The sequence below is a fragment of the Urocitellus parryii genome, chromosome 14 (assembly GCF_045843805.1).
Source record: "Urocitellus parryii isolate mUroPar1 chromosome 14, mUroPar1.hap1, whole genome shotgun sequence".
NCBI classification, from domain to species: domain Eukaryota; kingdom Metazoa; phylum Chordata; class Mammalia; order Rodentia; family Sciuridae; genus Urocitellus; species Urocitellus parryii.
In genome coordinates, this window is record NC_135544.1 from 21,989,588 (window position 1) to 22,006,524 (window position 16,937).

Consider the following 16,937-nt stretch of genomic DNA (forward strand, 5'->3'; position numbering starts at 1 on the left):
GAAAATATAATGCTTATATTTTCTTTCCCAGTGAGTCATGTTTTGTTTTGTTGTTCCTTTAAATCAGTGTTTTAAAGTACTGTCAGCAATAATTTGTTATCTCAAGATAAAACTAATAAGTACAGAAATTTTTAATTCCTAGCTTATTGGGGAGACCTTCTCAGAGTTATTACTTCAATTACGTGTAATTTACATGGGAATGGCTGAGGCTAAGTATTGAATGACAGGCCAGTGGATTAATGAATATAGTGTGTTAGAAGCAGCTATTAAACAGATATATGTTGTGCTTTGTTTAGTGTGCCCTTGAAGAATTTCTTTTAATTACATGACTAAAAAATCTAAAATGTTAACCTCTAGTATGGATTTTTCTGATTGTTATAAGAGAAGGAGTATGAGGGACTTCCTCCCTTTTAATATTATACTTAGATGTTGACTGTAGCTCTCTCTCTGTATTCACTGAAAAAAATGCAAGTGAACAACTTCTAGAGTGGGAGAAATACAGGAAAGAAAGGAACCAGTAACTCCATGCTTTTTTCAGTTTAAGCAAAGTTACTAAATGTCCATATGTGCAAAGTTCACTGCAGGAAAATGGACTAAGATATACTCTAGATGTAGAGTAGACACATATATTTGTGTATATGTGTGTATGACACTTCTCATATATATGTGATGTGTCTGTTATATGATGTTATCTTTTATAATCTGTCTCATGTTTGCAGCATATTGTAGGGACTTTTATAATTTACTGATACAATCAACTAGCTTAAAATTTTTATAAAAAGTTATTTTGAAAAAAAGTTGAAAGTCAGCCTCAGCAACTTCGTGTGGCCCTAAGCAACTCCTCAGTGAGACCCAGTCTCTAAATAAAAATATAAAATAGGGCTTGGAATGTGGGTCAGTGGTCGAGTGTCCCTGTGCTCAATCTGATACCAAAGAGAGAGAGAGAGAGAGAGAGAGAGAGAGAGCGCTAGTTAGAAAACCTGAGTCTGCATCAAAGTGAACCTCTTTATAGCCGGCTGTGTGACCTTTGTAAATTGTGTGATCCTTTCTTTAAGCCCCTCTCTTCTAATCTTTAAGAGGTAAAATAATAGTGCCTTTCTCTTAGGACTTTTGGGAAGATTAAAATTAAATGCTAATATATGTAGATGTTTAATTCTCTGCCTGGTGTATAAATGTGTATTCAATCATACTGGCATGGCAGTCTTCCTTCTCCCCAAAATACATTATTGTTATTATTATTATTATTTTGCAGAAGTTAGTTAAATCTAAATTCTGTAGAATAAATGAAAAATTGTATGGTACAGGAATGAAGAGCAAGAAGAGAAACCATTCCAAGAAAAAAAAAACTAAACTGTGTATCCATTTGGAAAAAAATAATTCCTTAAATGTTTTCTTATTCTGTGCTACAGTAACAGAATATTATGAGACTAGATAGTTTATAATGAACAGAAATGTATATAAATGTTTTATGTAAAGGTGCCAGAATCTCTCAAGGGCCTTCTTATTATGTCATCACATGGTGAAAGACAGATAAGACAAGAGGAGTCAGCTTTTCCTTTTATAATACCTCTAATCTGACTCAGAAAGGTAGAGTTTCGTGACCTAGTCATCTCTCAAAGATCCCACCTCTTACTACAATAGTAGCATTTTATTTTGGTACTGGGGAATTAATTAAACCCAGGGTCTTTTTACTACTTAGCTACATCCCCAGTACTTTTGATATTTTATTTTGACACAGGGTCTTGCTAAGTTGCTGAGGTTCGCATCAAATTTGCAATCATCCTCCTCAGTTCCCTGGAGTTTCTGGAATTACAGGTGTGTGCCACATACCTGGCCCAAATATTATTATTTACTGGTAGGAATTTTAAAGTACTAATGCAGATAACATGGAGGTGAATAATGAAAATTTGATTGAATTTGTAATACTAAAAATGAGAAATATTTGGAATAGATTTCTGTCAAGTATTCAACTCTTTTGTAGTGAGCTGAATAAAGCTGTATAAATTGGAAGTTATTGTAAATATGACAGCTACAGTCAGAGTTCATTTATAGGGCACAAGCTGTTTTAGTCCTGACTGTAAACTTTGTTGCTCTTGGTAGCTATACTTTTACTGTATCTTTACCTTGATGTCAATTCTTAATTTAATGTCTAATGGGTGTAAACTGATTTGATTTTGATTTCATTCCGATTATTAGGAAATGATGAACTATATTTAACTGTTGGCCTTCCATTTTAAGAGTTTTTAAAAATAATTGCTGGGCAACAGAATGTTAATCTGTGTATACTTTTGTAGTTTGCTCCTCAATATAAATTAATCTAATACATTATTTTAGACTTAATATCATTAAAAAGTATTATAATTACTATAGGATAGTGTTCTGCTTAGTATGCTTTTCAAATGGAAATTACCCATGGAAAACATTCCAGTGATATAACCATTTTAGACATTTGAATTAATAGACATATTGAACGGAAAAAAGACTATATTGTGGGTTTCTTTTGTAATCTCTAGTAATTTTAATTATTCAGACAAAAGATGTCAGTTTCTATTGCTTAATAATCATTACTACAAAAAAAGATTTTCAATTTTATAGGAAATTAAATCTACTTATAATGTGTTTGAAATTAATTTCATGTTATGTATATTTTTGCCAAATTTCAATAGTTGGTTAAGATGCAAAATAATCTCTATATGTTGTAAAATCACAATATTTCTGTCACTTCAGTATCTTTTTCTTTACCTTAATTACAAAATTCCAGAAAGATGAAGAATGAAATGACTGTAAAAATGTAGAGGATGCAGTTGAGGATATTAATAATGTATATTAAATGTGAGAGTTCAGAGATGTTAGTCAAATTCACCATTTTTTTCATTCAGCAGTGCATTGGGATGCATAAAAGCAAAAACTAAGCTCTCAAAAGCCATTTGGATTTTTAAATAAAGTCTGTTTCCAAAATTCAGGCAAAAAGAGTATAAAATGTTAGATCTACAATAGATAATGTTGGGATGATATTTAGTGTTTTTTTATCATGTTTTACAGCTCAACATGAACTCTGCTCCTACATTTATGCATTTTCCTCCAAAAGGCAGACCCAAGAGAGCTGATACTTTTGACCTTCAAAGAATTGGATTTGCAGCTGAACAGCTAGCAAAGTGGATTGCTGACAGAACAGACGTTCATGTATGCATTTATTCCTCACATTGTAATAATAGACTGATGAGATTGTTTTATTAGAGTATTTTAATAAGTCTATAGGATTTTTAAATTTGCATATGGATATTTGTTCTAGCATAGAGAAAACTATGTTTGATATCTAATGAATGATAAGCTTAACTTTGATTAGGTGAATTCAGATGGTTTTTAGAACAATGGTTGGTTGATATTTTGAAACCCATTAAAAAGTTCGAGAGTTAGACCCAAGCTAATTGGGGGGGGGGCAATGAAAATGCATTGACAATGGTTTAATAATATTAGCAATTAAAGAAATTTAATTAAAAACCAAGTGATAAAATTTTTTATCTTTTGTGCAAATAGGAATAAAATTTAGAACCATATGGAAAAAATACCTACTTATGTGTACTGCTGTTACAACTGTAAATTGATGTAACTATTTTAACAGTATATGTTATAAATCTGTCTTTTGTAATTTAACTTAATTCTACTTCTAGGAATTTAACTTAAGGATGTAATTAGGGATGATTTCAGATTGTTAGTCATAGAAGAAAATTTTTAAAAGCTTTCATTTTAATGGAAAAAATGGAAATAAATCAAATGTCTATAAAATAAGAGACTCAATAAATGTGCTATGGCATAGCCAAAAAATGATTTGCAAGAATATTTCTTATAGGATCAAACTCGTGGTCTGCCAAGTGAGAAAATAGTTTTGAAAGTATTTATAGTATGATCTAGAATTTTTTAAGAGCATAAATGTAAATATAGGTTGAAATAGACTGATTATTGTGGAAGGAGATGATGTTAATGATAACATCTAGGACTTAAAGCTATTTTTTCCCTAATAATTTCATTATTTTCTGCATTGAACAAATATAACCAGTTACTTTAAAAGTGTATTCATACTCAAAGTAATACAGAAGCATTCATTTTTACCAGTAGGTCTGTATACATTTAATCTAAGAGAGTTGTCTCTCATATGGACCAATTGGACAAATTGTATTTACAGTGTATAATAATTTTATTTGAGCTGCTACTGTCCATATTAGAATTATTGGATCCTATTATGTAGTTCCAGTTAGAATGTTATACCCTTTATAACATTTTCCCATCTTTCAAGATCTATTCTAGAATAAGTCATTTCATTTAGTTGTTATCTTTCTTATCTTGCTTTAATCTGGAATATTTCTATAGCCTGCTGGCTGTAGAAATATTTTGACCTTCAAAGAATTGGATTTTCAGCTGAACAGCTAGCAAAGATAATTTTTTAAAAAATGACCTACATAGTATGGTGGCTAATGTTTAGTCATATAGGATTCTGCTTATGCTTTCTTAGCCACCATACTATGTAGGTCATGTTTTTTTTTTTTTTAATTATCTCCTGTATTTATCCTATGAATCATGAGGGGATATTATTTTCATGCCATAGTCACTCCAACGTCAGGTACTCAGCAATTGGAGACCTCCTGCAGCGCAAAGCCTTTGGAAGTTATCCAAATCATATCACTTCTGGTATCTTTTTCATGTGGTGTGTGATGCCTCTTGTTTCTTGAACTTGAGAGTACAATCAATTTGTTTTTATCTTGAACTTTTCTACCTTCATCTGACTAATCATATCACAAAAGAATACAATACATATTATTTCCCCCTGTGGTTTGTAATTTATTGCTATTCTTAATTAATTTGGTTCTAAGTTATATCAGAGTTCACTAGTGGGAGTCCTTCAAGGTGAGTCCTGTGTTCTGTGACATGCCTCATCATTTTAAATACTTTCTTATTTTCTGACCTAACAGTTAATTCCAGACTCTTCTTGTATCTACCCATTTACTCAACCTAACATCAAAAGCCATCTCTTCAAAGATCCTTGGTTCTTTTTAGGAAGGAAAAGTTACTATAATAAAGTACTTTACAAATTATGAGTTCCTATCAGTTGTATCTATTTCTATTAAATAGCCTTTACACTTTAAAAGACAACATCAAGAGTGAGTAGACAGCCCACAGAATAGGGGAAATATTTTGCAAATCATTTTTCTGATTTATATTTAGTAATATGTAATAAGGTTCTAAAAAGCAATAAGGAAAAGACAAAACCCATTTAAAAGTGAGCCAAGGATCTGAATAAACATTTCCATATGGAGATTGTACAAAAGGACAATAAGCCTATGGAAAGATGCTGAACTTTGTCATTCCTTAGGGAAACCAATCAAAAATCCAATGAGAAGGGCTAGTAACTGGGAAAAAAAAATTATTATTTCTCTTTCACTTTTAAAATTTTCATTTCATTTTTGCAGATTCGTGTTTTCAGACCACCGAACTACTCTGGTACCATTGCTTTGGCCCTGTTAGTGTCACTTGTTGGTGGTTTGCTCTATTTAAGAAGGAACAACTTGGAGTTCATCTATAATAAAACTGGTTGGGCCATGGTATCTTTGGTATGTTATCACACTGTCTCTTTTTCATCTATTTCTTTGTATAATAGTTAAGTTTTATAATATTAGCAAAATGAGCCAGATTATTAATACAATGGATTCAAATATGAATGAGAAGAATTCATTTTTTATGACTGTGATGATATAGTATAAGTTCATTGTCAGTTTAATCTATACTATCTTCCTTCCACTTTTCACTATTAAAATGTAATGTTCCTAAGCACTTGGCACATTTCAAGCGCTAAATAACACATATTCAACATATTTAGAAAACCAGTAAGAATTGATAATGTTAGCTTGAAGTAATTTGCAAACTGAAGCAATTTGCAAATGTATTCATTTTTTTCCAACTACTGTTTCTACTGTTTGCCTGATGTTTCTTAGGTAGTAAGGTTAATAGATAAAACACAGACTCTGCCTATAATGAATTTGTTGTGAGGATACAAACAAATCAATAGACAAATACAGCATAAGGTTATTCGTGCTCTAATGGAGGGTAAACAGGTAGAACTATAGGAATACAGAGAAAGAGTACTTTCTCTAGAGCAAAGGGTATCCCTGAGTGTGAGAGGAGCTAAATTTTAAAAAGTAAATGAAATTCTGAAATTCTTAAGGTCAAGTAATCAATTATGTGGATTATGGACTATTCAGAGGACTATATTTCTGTGTGGCTAGAGCAATGATGACAAAGCAAGAAAAGGAGTAAGAGATGATGCTGGGGAAAAAAAGAAGACAGTTCTTGATCACAATGCTAAGATGTATGGGTTTTATCCCACAGGCAATGGGAATCCATTAAAATACTCCTGAGACAGATATCATGATTAAGTTTGTTAGAGTGATCACTGTAGTACATTTCATTTAAAGCAGTGGATTGATTTGGCAGATGGAATACTAGTTAAGATAATATTGGAAGAACCATAGGAACATGCTCCTTTCTGAGTTTCTACAGAAGTACTTTTCTTTCTGATTCTTATAATCATGCTAAATTTCTTTAAATAATTAGCTAATAAAATAAAACATAAATATTATATTAGTAAAATAGATTCAGATACTGATAGGTCTGCTGCTTACTAGTTATATTAATTAAGACGTTGGTGTTGAAACATAAATATCACAAAATTCATATTATACATATGGGCTTAAACTATTCCTGGAAATAAATAAAACGATTTCCTGATGTAGAGGGGATTATTATTATTATTATCATTATTATTATTATTAATGTAACTATTTTCAAAGACATGAGAGTAAAGCAAAAAATAGTAACATTAATAAATTGATGGGTTTGTGTGTGTGTGTGTTTGTGTGTGTTTGTTTTACATTAAGTGGTATAGTATGAAATTTAAATTAGTTGGGGTGAGTTTAAGATACATACATATTGTAATCTCCAGGTGACCAACTGTAAATTAGCAAAGAGATATAGCTAGCAGGTAATAGAAGGATTAAAATATAAAACAAACACCTATAATTACAGAAGAAAAGAGGAAAAACACAGGAATAAAAAACAAATGAAGCAAGCTGAGTGTAGTGAACATGTCTGTAATCCCAGCTACTTTATTCCATTTACTGGGAAGGCTGAGGAAGGAGGATCACAAATTTGAGTCCAACCTATGCAAATTAGAAAGACTTGCCTCAAAAAAATAAAAATAGGTTGTGGCTGGCGAGGTAGCTTAGTGGTAGAGCGTTTGCCTAGCATGTGTAAGGCCCTGGGTTCAATCCCTAATACTACAAGAAACAAACTCCTCATGAAACAATATAAATTAACAAATGGGAGAAAACTATAATCATATCAATGTGTTTACATGCATTGTGTAAACAAACATAATACTCTAATAAAATGCAGTTTTCCCACTGGATAAAAGTCAGTGACAAACTGGGTGCAAGAGAAATACTTTAAAGGCAAAGGTACTAAAAACAAAAGAATAGAAAACTACAATACCCCAAACAGGCCTAAATAAATGAAGAGATACCCTATATTCAAGATCACAAAATTTTATATTGTCATGTTATATTTCCTTCAGATATATCTATGGTTTTTGATTCCTGGCTAGAACTCCTAAGATGGTGATTAGGCACAAACATTAATGGGAGCAGTTTCTGGCACTGCTTTGGCTTCTGTATGAATAGGAATATAGCATTTGGGAAGTTGCAGCCAAGCAGCTCAGATGCCTTCCCCATGCCCGATGCTGTTTGGTACAGTGGCAGAGTTTGTGGATGCATCCTGGTTGCCACCCTTGTGCCACTTTTTTTATGCTGGTATATATTTGAGGCAGAAAGTTATAAACTCTACCTGAGTAGCCACTATCACAACTTCTCGAAGCCACCTGAATCCAGCACAGACATGTCTAGCATTCAGATTACATGGAAATGATGGTGTCATTGCTGCTGCTACTCCTGATTGTGCTCTGCTATCTTGATGCTATCTCCGGGGGGGGGGGGGGAACTGGAGTAACTCACTCTGCATGGCATCACTAAGTTGGACAAAATTATCTCCTTTATCTTGAAAGAGAACTAATCAAATTTCTAAGGTTTCTTGAGGCCTTTGCAGAGGAACAACTGAAGGTGCATATATATTTCCTCCATTGAAGTTGTAGTCGATACTTACTCAAAATTAATAGTTATTGGTACGAATCAGCTTTCAGGTACTCCAACTGTCTTTGGTCCCTTTGTCATAGGGCTATGAAAAGTGGCTAGGAAACTATGTCTCAGCATTTTTAGAGTTTCTTTACTGGATTTTTTATTTGATCCAACAGCAAGTTTGGCTGGGGATTAGGAGCTTAAGAGAAAGACAGACCAGTGGTTTCATCTCAAACCCAAAAGTTTCTATAACAATCTGTAAGCACTTCCCAAGCATTGCTGGTGAGTGCCCCTTGGAATCTATTTCCCATGAACATTTGATGAAATGTCCTATGAGACCCTTAGGCTCTTGGAAAACGCAGAAGTCGTTTCATGAGTGCCCTGAGAGACCTTCAGGCTTTTTTATTCTTCTAGAACAGCCATTTTGTTTAATTGCCCAGTCTCCGCACTATGTCAATTTGCTGAGCTTTCAGATGTCAAGGCGGTAATTTAAAACAAGTAGCAGAAATGAAAGTAACAATCAATATTTATTTACTTACTAGGTCAGTTTATAAGCAAGAGACTAAGAAGAACTGATTAATTTTTCCCCCAGGAATAGTACTGGGCAAGTATCAAATGATACTCATTGCAGAGAGGGAAATCCTCTTACTATGAGTCCACTAAAGGTATCTGCCTTTATTAGACCTGATGAGGTAAAGGAATTCTGAGTCAACAGGGTTCTCAAAAAGTTGTCAATGTATCACCTAAGGCTCCTGGATAGTCTAGGAAAATATATATATACATGACTGGCCTAGGAAGGGGAGCATTAGTATCTGACTACAATCAGAAAATGAATGTACTGGCTGGGCACCAAGTCTGGTATGAAAAGGGCAGCCTTCTCTGCCCCACCATCATGAGGCCTTTTGGTTGCCTATTACAACACTTGAAAGATGAACACTTACGCTTGTGTCTTGTATATAGACTTATCACATTTTAACCAAGAAAAAGTTAATGTGGCCATAAGGCAAATAGGATTTCAAACAGATATAAATAGTTACAATGTAAGGATTAAGAATAGAGTCTGCCATTTTCGCTTTAAGGACACAAATATAACCTGAAAGAAAAGATGTCCTATGTAAATTGCCAACAGAAAGACAGGAGGGGTGGCAGCATTTACTTTAGACAAAATAGACTTTAAGTCAAAAACAAGACAAAGAAATTTATTGTATAATAACAGAAGAGTCAGTTTATCAGATGTGTTTAATAATAGCATAAATATATGCACTCACAACATTGGAATACATTGTATATATAAAGCAAATATTAATAGAGTCAAAAGGAAAAATCCACAGTAATACATAGGGAACTTCAGTGCCTCATTTTTTTTTTTTTTTTTGGTACTGGGGATTGAACCCAGGACCTTGTGCATGTGAGGCAACCACTCTACCAACTGAGCTATATCCCCATCCCCAGTGCCTCATTTTTAACAGTGAAGAAATCATCCAGTAAACCAATGAGGACATAGATGACTTGAGCAGCACCTTAAAACTAACAAGAATATATAGAAATTCCATTGCAACAGCAACAGAATACACATTCTTCTCAAGGACACATGATACATTCTTTAGGATAGATTATATGTTGGGAAATAAAACAAGTATTAAAAAATTTAATAAGATTGAAATAATCTCAAGTATGTTTTCTGACTAGTGATGTGAAACTATAAATTATCAAGACACAAATTAGAAAATTTACAAGTATATGAAGAAGATTAAAAAAGAAATCAAATGGAAATAAATAAAAATATAAACACAGCATGTTAAAATTTGTGACATTTAGTGAAAGAATTCAAGAGAGAAGCTTATAGAAATAAACAACTTATGTGAAGAAAATAATAGATCTCAAATAAACAGGTGACTTTTTACTCTAAGGATGAAAAAAAGAACAAACTAAGCCCAAAGTTAGCAGAGGAAGGGCGGGGGAAGAACAGTAAGATATATAAAACAAAGACAATAATAATAGAAGGATCAATGAAACAAAGAGTTGTTTTTTTTAAAATATAAAATAAACAAATCTTTACTAGCCTAACTATGAAGAAAGAAGATTCAGAAGGAGAAATGAAAGAAGAGACGTTATAATTTATACCACAGTAGTACAGATAATCATAAGAAAATACTCTAAACAATTATATGACAACAAATTGGATGGCCTAGGTAAAAGGTAAATTCCTAGAAACATGCTACCTATCAAGACTTATTAAGGAAGAAATACAAAATCTCAGCACACCAGTAATGAATAAGGAGATTGTACCAGTAATCAAAAGCCTCCAAGAAAATGAAACCTAAGATCAAATGGCTTCATTGGTGAATTCTACCAAACATTTGAAGAAAAATCAATACCTGTCTTCCCAATATTTTCCAAAAATTGAAAATAAGATGTTTTCAAGGTCATTTTATAAGGCTAACATTACCCTGAAACCAAAGACTCTAAAAGAATACTACATGCCAATATCCCTGATGAATATGAATGCAAAAATCTTCTACAAACTAATAGCAAACCAAATACACCAGTACATTAAAAGGATTGTACATTGGGCTGGGGCTGTAGTTCAGTGGTTGAGTGCTTGCCTAGTACATCTGAGGCCCTGGGTTTGATCCTCAGCATCACATAAAAATAAATAAATAAAGACATTTAAAAAAAATGAGGATCATACACCATGATCAATTGGGATTTGTTACTGAATGCAATGATGGCTCAACATGTGAACCTAAACACATGTGGAAAATAAAAGGAACACCAATCATCCTGAAATTTTTTAACATACTATTAGCAATTGATAGATTCCAAGACCCCCCCCAAAAGATCTTTTTGAACTTAAACATGTTATATGCCATAGGTGACATGAAAACATGATTTAAATGCTATATTCAATAAGTAAATGTTGTGTGTTGTTTAAGCATATACAGTGCATTCAAAAACTTTGATCATGAAATTCATCATGAAGGATGAGTTCACAGATTTCAAAAACCAATATAATGTTTTGTGACACTAGTGTAGTGAATTTAGAATTAATATAATATATAATTGAAAAAAAACATGCTTGGAAACTATCAGTGCACTAGGATTTGAATGTATAATAAATGAAATGTAAACCAAGGTCCAGAGAGAAGAAATGAGTTGATCCTTATTGTAGCTAACAGCATAGTATTTCTGCTTAGTGGACAAAAAAGAGTCTGGGTCCCCATTTAATTCCTTATAGTATCTAGATAATAAAACAAACCTCCTCATACAACTAGTGGTTTCCCAGCCCATTCTCTGAGATTTTTTTGGCGAAGATACAAGTTTCCTATAGTTTTAGAAAAATATGCACCATGCTGGATTCCCTTCACTGAGAGGCTTCTAGGCTGCCACCGCCTTGATATATGGCTAGGTAGACATTGAGAAAGAACTCTGACTTCTCCCACTGAATTCTGATTGCTGAAGACACTTCTTTTTTTTAAAATTGTAAAATTATTATACTTCTTATTAAAAGTGAAAATAAGTTAAAATATAAAATGAGATTAAAGAAGCAAGTATTAGAATAATTACTCAAATAGGAAGAGGGTGCTTAAAAAAAGCTGGCTCTATGAAAGCATCAATGAAATGGATATACTTAGTAAGACTGATCAAGGTGAAAACGCAGAACAAATAAGATGGGTAAAATAGTACCTAACTCTAAAACAGTTCTTTAAAATTTAATACTATATATCACTATACACACACGTGTAGAGAAGGAAAAGTTTTTTATTGAAAACAAAATTATTTTATGAATATATATATATATAAAATAAAGATAGTAACCCTTAATAAATTTTATCAGCATCTGCAAGTTATCCTTGAAAAAGTCGCTTGTCCAGTACTTGTTAGGTCATTTTAAAAGAAATATTCATGAAGAGATTATCTAAACATGAAAGCCTTTTTAGAGACTAGTTAAAATGAAAATTCGCACATTTTTAAAAAATAATTTTTAGTATAATTATTCAATCATGAATTCCACACATTAATGGGTTTCACTGTGACATTTCTTTATATGAATATATTGTTCTCTTACTCCTCCCTTCTCTTCCTCCTAAATCTGGTGTCCTTTCCCTTCCCTAATAGTCTTCTATGTTGTTCTAGACATCTTATTTTTTTAATGCTTTCCACATATGAGAGAAAACATGGGTCACTTGTCTTTATTTATCTGACTTATTTTGCTGAACCTATAAAATGATGATTTCCTGTTCTTTCCATTTTCTTGCAGATGACATGATTTCATTCTTCATTATAAGCCCCAACTTCTTTTCCTCATAAAAGTTTTCTTTGGAATATGGTTCTACTTTAGGTCTGAGCATTCCCATTTTCCTCTTGAAAACTAAGTACATAATGAAGAACAAAATAAAACCTCTGAAAATCCATTTCCAAATGGCTGGAAGAGAGAAAAAACCTTCAGACTCCAAGTTACCCATAATTTTGGCATTGACATAGGAGAATAGCAGAGACAGTGTAAGGTGCCCCTTTTAATGACCTTTTATCATAATGAACAGGAAGTTCTGAAGTATGGGTGACAGATCTCAAAAACTATAAGGAAATATAGATTCCCAGAAAATGAAGATGCTCTTCTAAGAAGTAATAGCTATGATTTCAAACTTCTATTTGGACAGATTCACTAGGAAATGATAAAATGAGAGCTTAGCCAATACTGAGGAACCCAAAGGTTAAAAAAAAAAAAATTCAGAAAATATCCCATCTAAACTCACTACTAAGGTAGTGAGTCAGTAGCCATGGCTCTTAATGGAGTAAAAAGTTGGTTGCATTTTAAGGAATAGCCAGTTTTCTTAATAACAAAAATCAACTACTGAGCTTCAAAATCTTTTCTTATCCCAGAGTAGCCTTTTGCTTCTAGCCAGTTCATAAAAAATAAACTTATTTATAATTTAAATATGAGCAAAAGAACAATATTAAAAGGAGATAGCAGTGTCTGCACACATTTACTACAAAATTATTTATAAATGGCAGAAATACTTCCCCACACATAAAGAAAAGTTAACAGAAAAGTTTGCCACAAACTTTATGGAAATTAAAAAAATCAGTCTAATATGGATAATGAAATGTTATAAAAAAGACCATAAAACCAAATGTGAGAATTTAGAGAAGAGGTGGCCAAAGTACAGTAATAAGTAAAATAGCACATGGCAAACCTTACTTATGAATATAGAAGCAAAAATTCTTAAAAAAAAAAAAAGAAAAATAGTGCTAACCAAATTCTTAAGTTATTCAAATAGCAAAAGAGTTTAGGAAAGGATAAGAATTTAGGAAAGTATGAAGTAATTATAAGCCCTCACATTAATTGTTTCAAAAGGAAATATGATTTATGATTATAAATAGGATTAGATGCCATAAAATTACTTTAATTCATAGTCATGCTTTTAAGGTTAATAAACTATAAATTACTATAAATTCTTAATTTACCTGATTCTTAACCAGGTAAAGTGTATCTATTAAAATATATCTTAGTGAAAATTGAAAAATGATGTCTATAGTTTCCTACTATTTTTTTGTTTTACTAAGGGGATTAGTCAATGTATAAGATCAGAGAAAGAAATATTGGAAATAACAATTGTAAAGGAGGTAGCATATCACTATTTACCTATAGTAAGATTTGCCTATGATATAATTGTCCACAGGAAAATTCAGGAGAATTGATGGAGTTCCAACATTTTTCTGAATTCATGTCCAATATCCAAAAATCATGAGGGTTCTTATATACCAAATCATTTAGACATATTATTAAAAATGAAATATCTTTTACAATAGGAATAAAAAATATGTGGTACTCAAAAGTAAATCTAACAAAACATGCACAAAATTTTTATTTATATCTATCCATCCGTCTTTCTGTCTATCTATCTATCTACCTATTGGTACCAGAGATTAAACCCTTTTATATTTTATTTAGGGACAGAGTCCGCCTCACTAAGTTGCTGATGCTGGCTTTGAACTCCAATCCTGCTACCTCAGCTCTCTGAGCTTCTGGGATTATAGGCATGTGCCACTGCGCCGGGCTTGTAGGAAATATTTATAAATAGGTCCTTGAAATGGATATATACATGTATAATACCTTATCTTTAGCAAATTAATATATTGTTACAGCTAATAATCAGTTTCTTTTGCCTTCTTGGAATAGTCATTCATCCTTCCTATTTTATTTTTATCAAAGAAATAGGAGTCATTTAAGATTGAGAATTACAGTAAATTCTATTCCATGCTTTTATAAGTATACAAAATGAATACTAATGTTACGTATAACTAAAAAGAATTGCCTCATAATAAAAAAGAATACAACTATACTACAACAAACAGGATTGAATTGGAAATGACAGAATAGAATGAAAACTATCCCATGCAGTAGGCACAGTAAAGCAGTTCTCGCTTCTGCAATAATAGTTCAAGATTATATATTCAAGCAGAGCCTCTTTGGCCTTCTAATAGATAAAGAAAATATAAATTTAAAGTTTGTATTTTTGAGAGCAACCAAGATCTATTAATTATATAAATTCTTAATATTTTCTTAAATGATTTAAAATTAATTAATTTTCCTCTAGTGAAAATAAATGGACACTATTCGTGACATTAATCATCTCAGTTGTTAATTTCAACAGTATTTTCGGGTTTCTCAGGCTTTTTTTCAAGTTGCCTCTTTTAGTAAAGGTACCCAGCTACAGTATCTCTTTTAAAGTGTTGTTGAGATGTTAAATTTTTTTTATATTTAAACATTAATATCATGCTTATCTCCTTTTCAGTCTATCAAAAAACCGGTATTATCTCCACTCTGAATTCTTACTCTTTGAGAGATACTCTTTAATTATATTTTAAATTAGTAATTATTGACATTACTATTTTGAATATCTTCCATTTTTTGGATATGCCTTACGTTTATCCTTTACAATATTTGCAAAGAAACTTATGTTATTTTCATTTTGCAAACAAGGAAACAAAGATTAGGTTAAAGGCAACTTGTAGGAAAGTGACTCAATTCTGAAATTTGATTCCACATATCTGATGAAGTTCTATATTATTTTCACAAAGCTGAACTTCTCTAAGCCTGAGCCCATATTTTATATGTTGGATATTAAGTAACTGGATATATTGAGCCATTATGATTGCAAATAAATGGATAAACACCGTATGATTTATGTGTTAAATACTTGAAGAGACCAGTTTTCTTGCATTCTGTCACACAGATGTTGTGTTTTACTGTAAATCCTTGAAAGCTAATTAATTTGGTGAAGCGGAAGGTATTATAACATTCACAGACACATTCTTCAGGAGACAATTATCTTGGCATGTATGCCTGCTCCCCAGTGGCAGCCTTTTAGAACTCAATAACTGCAGAAAGCCAGACATATTTTTAAACAGTAACTCTGTACTGATAATAAAATGTTGAATTAAAAAAAAATTTTGCATCTCTCCCTGCTTTTCTTATTAATATGGAGATAAGTTTGTTTATCTGTTGATTCACAATGTAAACAATTTAAATCATCTGAGGAGTAAAATTAGATATATAATTTTTTTTTCATTTTCTACCTTCTTCCACCAGCATCACCATTACCACCAAACTTAATTCTTCATTTATATGGTGGAAAATTGGATTTATTCATTTACTATCTCTCTTAATCTATTTTTTGATGTTTCCTTAGAAATTTAAGACATAATCTAAAGTGTGTCCCATTTATTTAGATTCTCAAATATTTGTCTACTTAAAATAAACAATATCTCATTCTTATTTGGAAGTGTGAATGTATTTCTAAAAAAATGGTAAAAATACTCTCAGTGAACATTTAGCAATTCTGATGAAAGTCTTGGATTGCACATTTAAAGCAAAACTCTTAAAAACAGTGATGAGTTATATGAAATGAGATCACTTTAAAATTTTCAAAAAATATACAGAATGGAGAATAATTAGAAAAATATTGTAGTACAAACTATCTCCTTAATACTTCTTAATAAAGAACAGGACTAGCTACAAATAGCTGTTGCATTTTTTACTAGTGAACTTATGCAAAAGTACTTCCTGGTGGTATTTCCTAGTGATAATGAGCTCTCAGTTTGGTGTAGACTATATTCTAAGACTTTATTTTCATTGTTGTATTCACTTTATTTTGTATGACTCACAAGAAGAATAAGAATGATATGTATATTGGGGAAAGGTATGACTCATAGGATAAGAATGAAATATGTATATTGAGGATAGGAAGTTATTGCTTTAGTGTATAGGACAAACAGAAACCCTGTAACTTCCTGATAAAGAGGAATTAAAACATACATATATTAAAACATAGATCTATTAGGGCTTCTGGGTGTTGAATTTTAAAACACATACTAGAAATGTACTTGTGAATAGATCCTTCTGGTTTCATGCTTCCTAGAACAGGGTGGAGGGAACAGAAATACTTGTTCAGTACTGTTTGTAGAAGCTTATGATTGTTTCTGATTAAAATATGCATCATTGATTGGTTATGGTTTCACTCCCTTCTCCCTTTTGCTACCCCCAAACATGAAGGTAATGGACAGTGAGTGAACATACTACCTGCTTTTTGATATGTTTAATGTAGAATGGTTCAATAAAGTATTGAACTATGGGTGTACATGATATTATAATTCATATATACACAATAAAATGTATAGTGTTTAAAATGCTACTTACTTGGAGCCTATAATGCAGATCTTCATGGCAGCTTAAAGCTCTTCATAGACTTT

At 31.8% G+C, this 16,937-nt stretch overlaps 1 protein-coding gene across 1 annotated transcript in view; it reads left to right on the forward strand.

Annotated features, from left to right (window-relative positions):
* The window catches only part of Tusc3 (tumor suppressor candidate 3), a 212,793-nt gene that overhangs the window by 97,067 nt on the left and 98,789 nt on the right, over window positions 1-16,937 (forward strand). Inside the window, exons 4-5 of the mRNA XM_077792602.1 lie at window positions 3,043-3,183; window positions 5,466-5,606. Coding sequence (XP_077648728.1) covers window positions 3,043-3,183; window positions 5,466-5,606 — 282 coding nt within the window. The remainder of the gene's footprint in view (window positions 1-3,042; window positions 3,184-5,465; window positions 5,607-16,937) is intronic.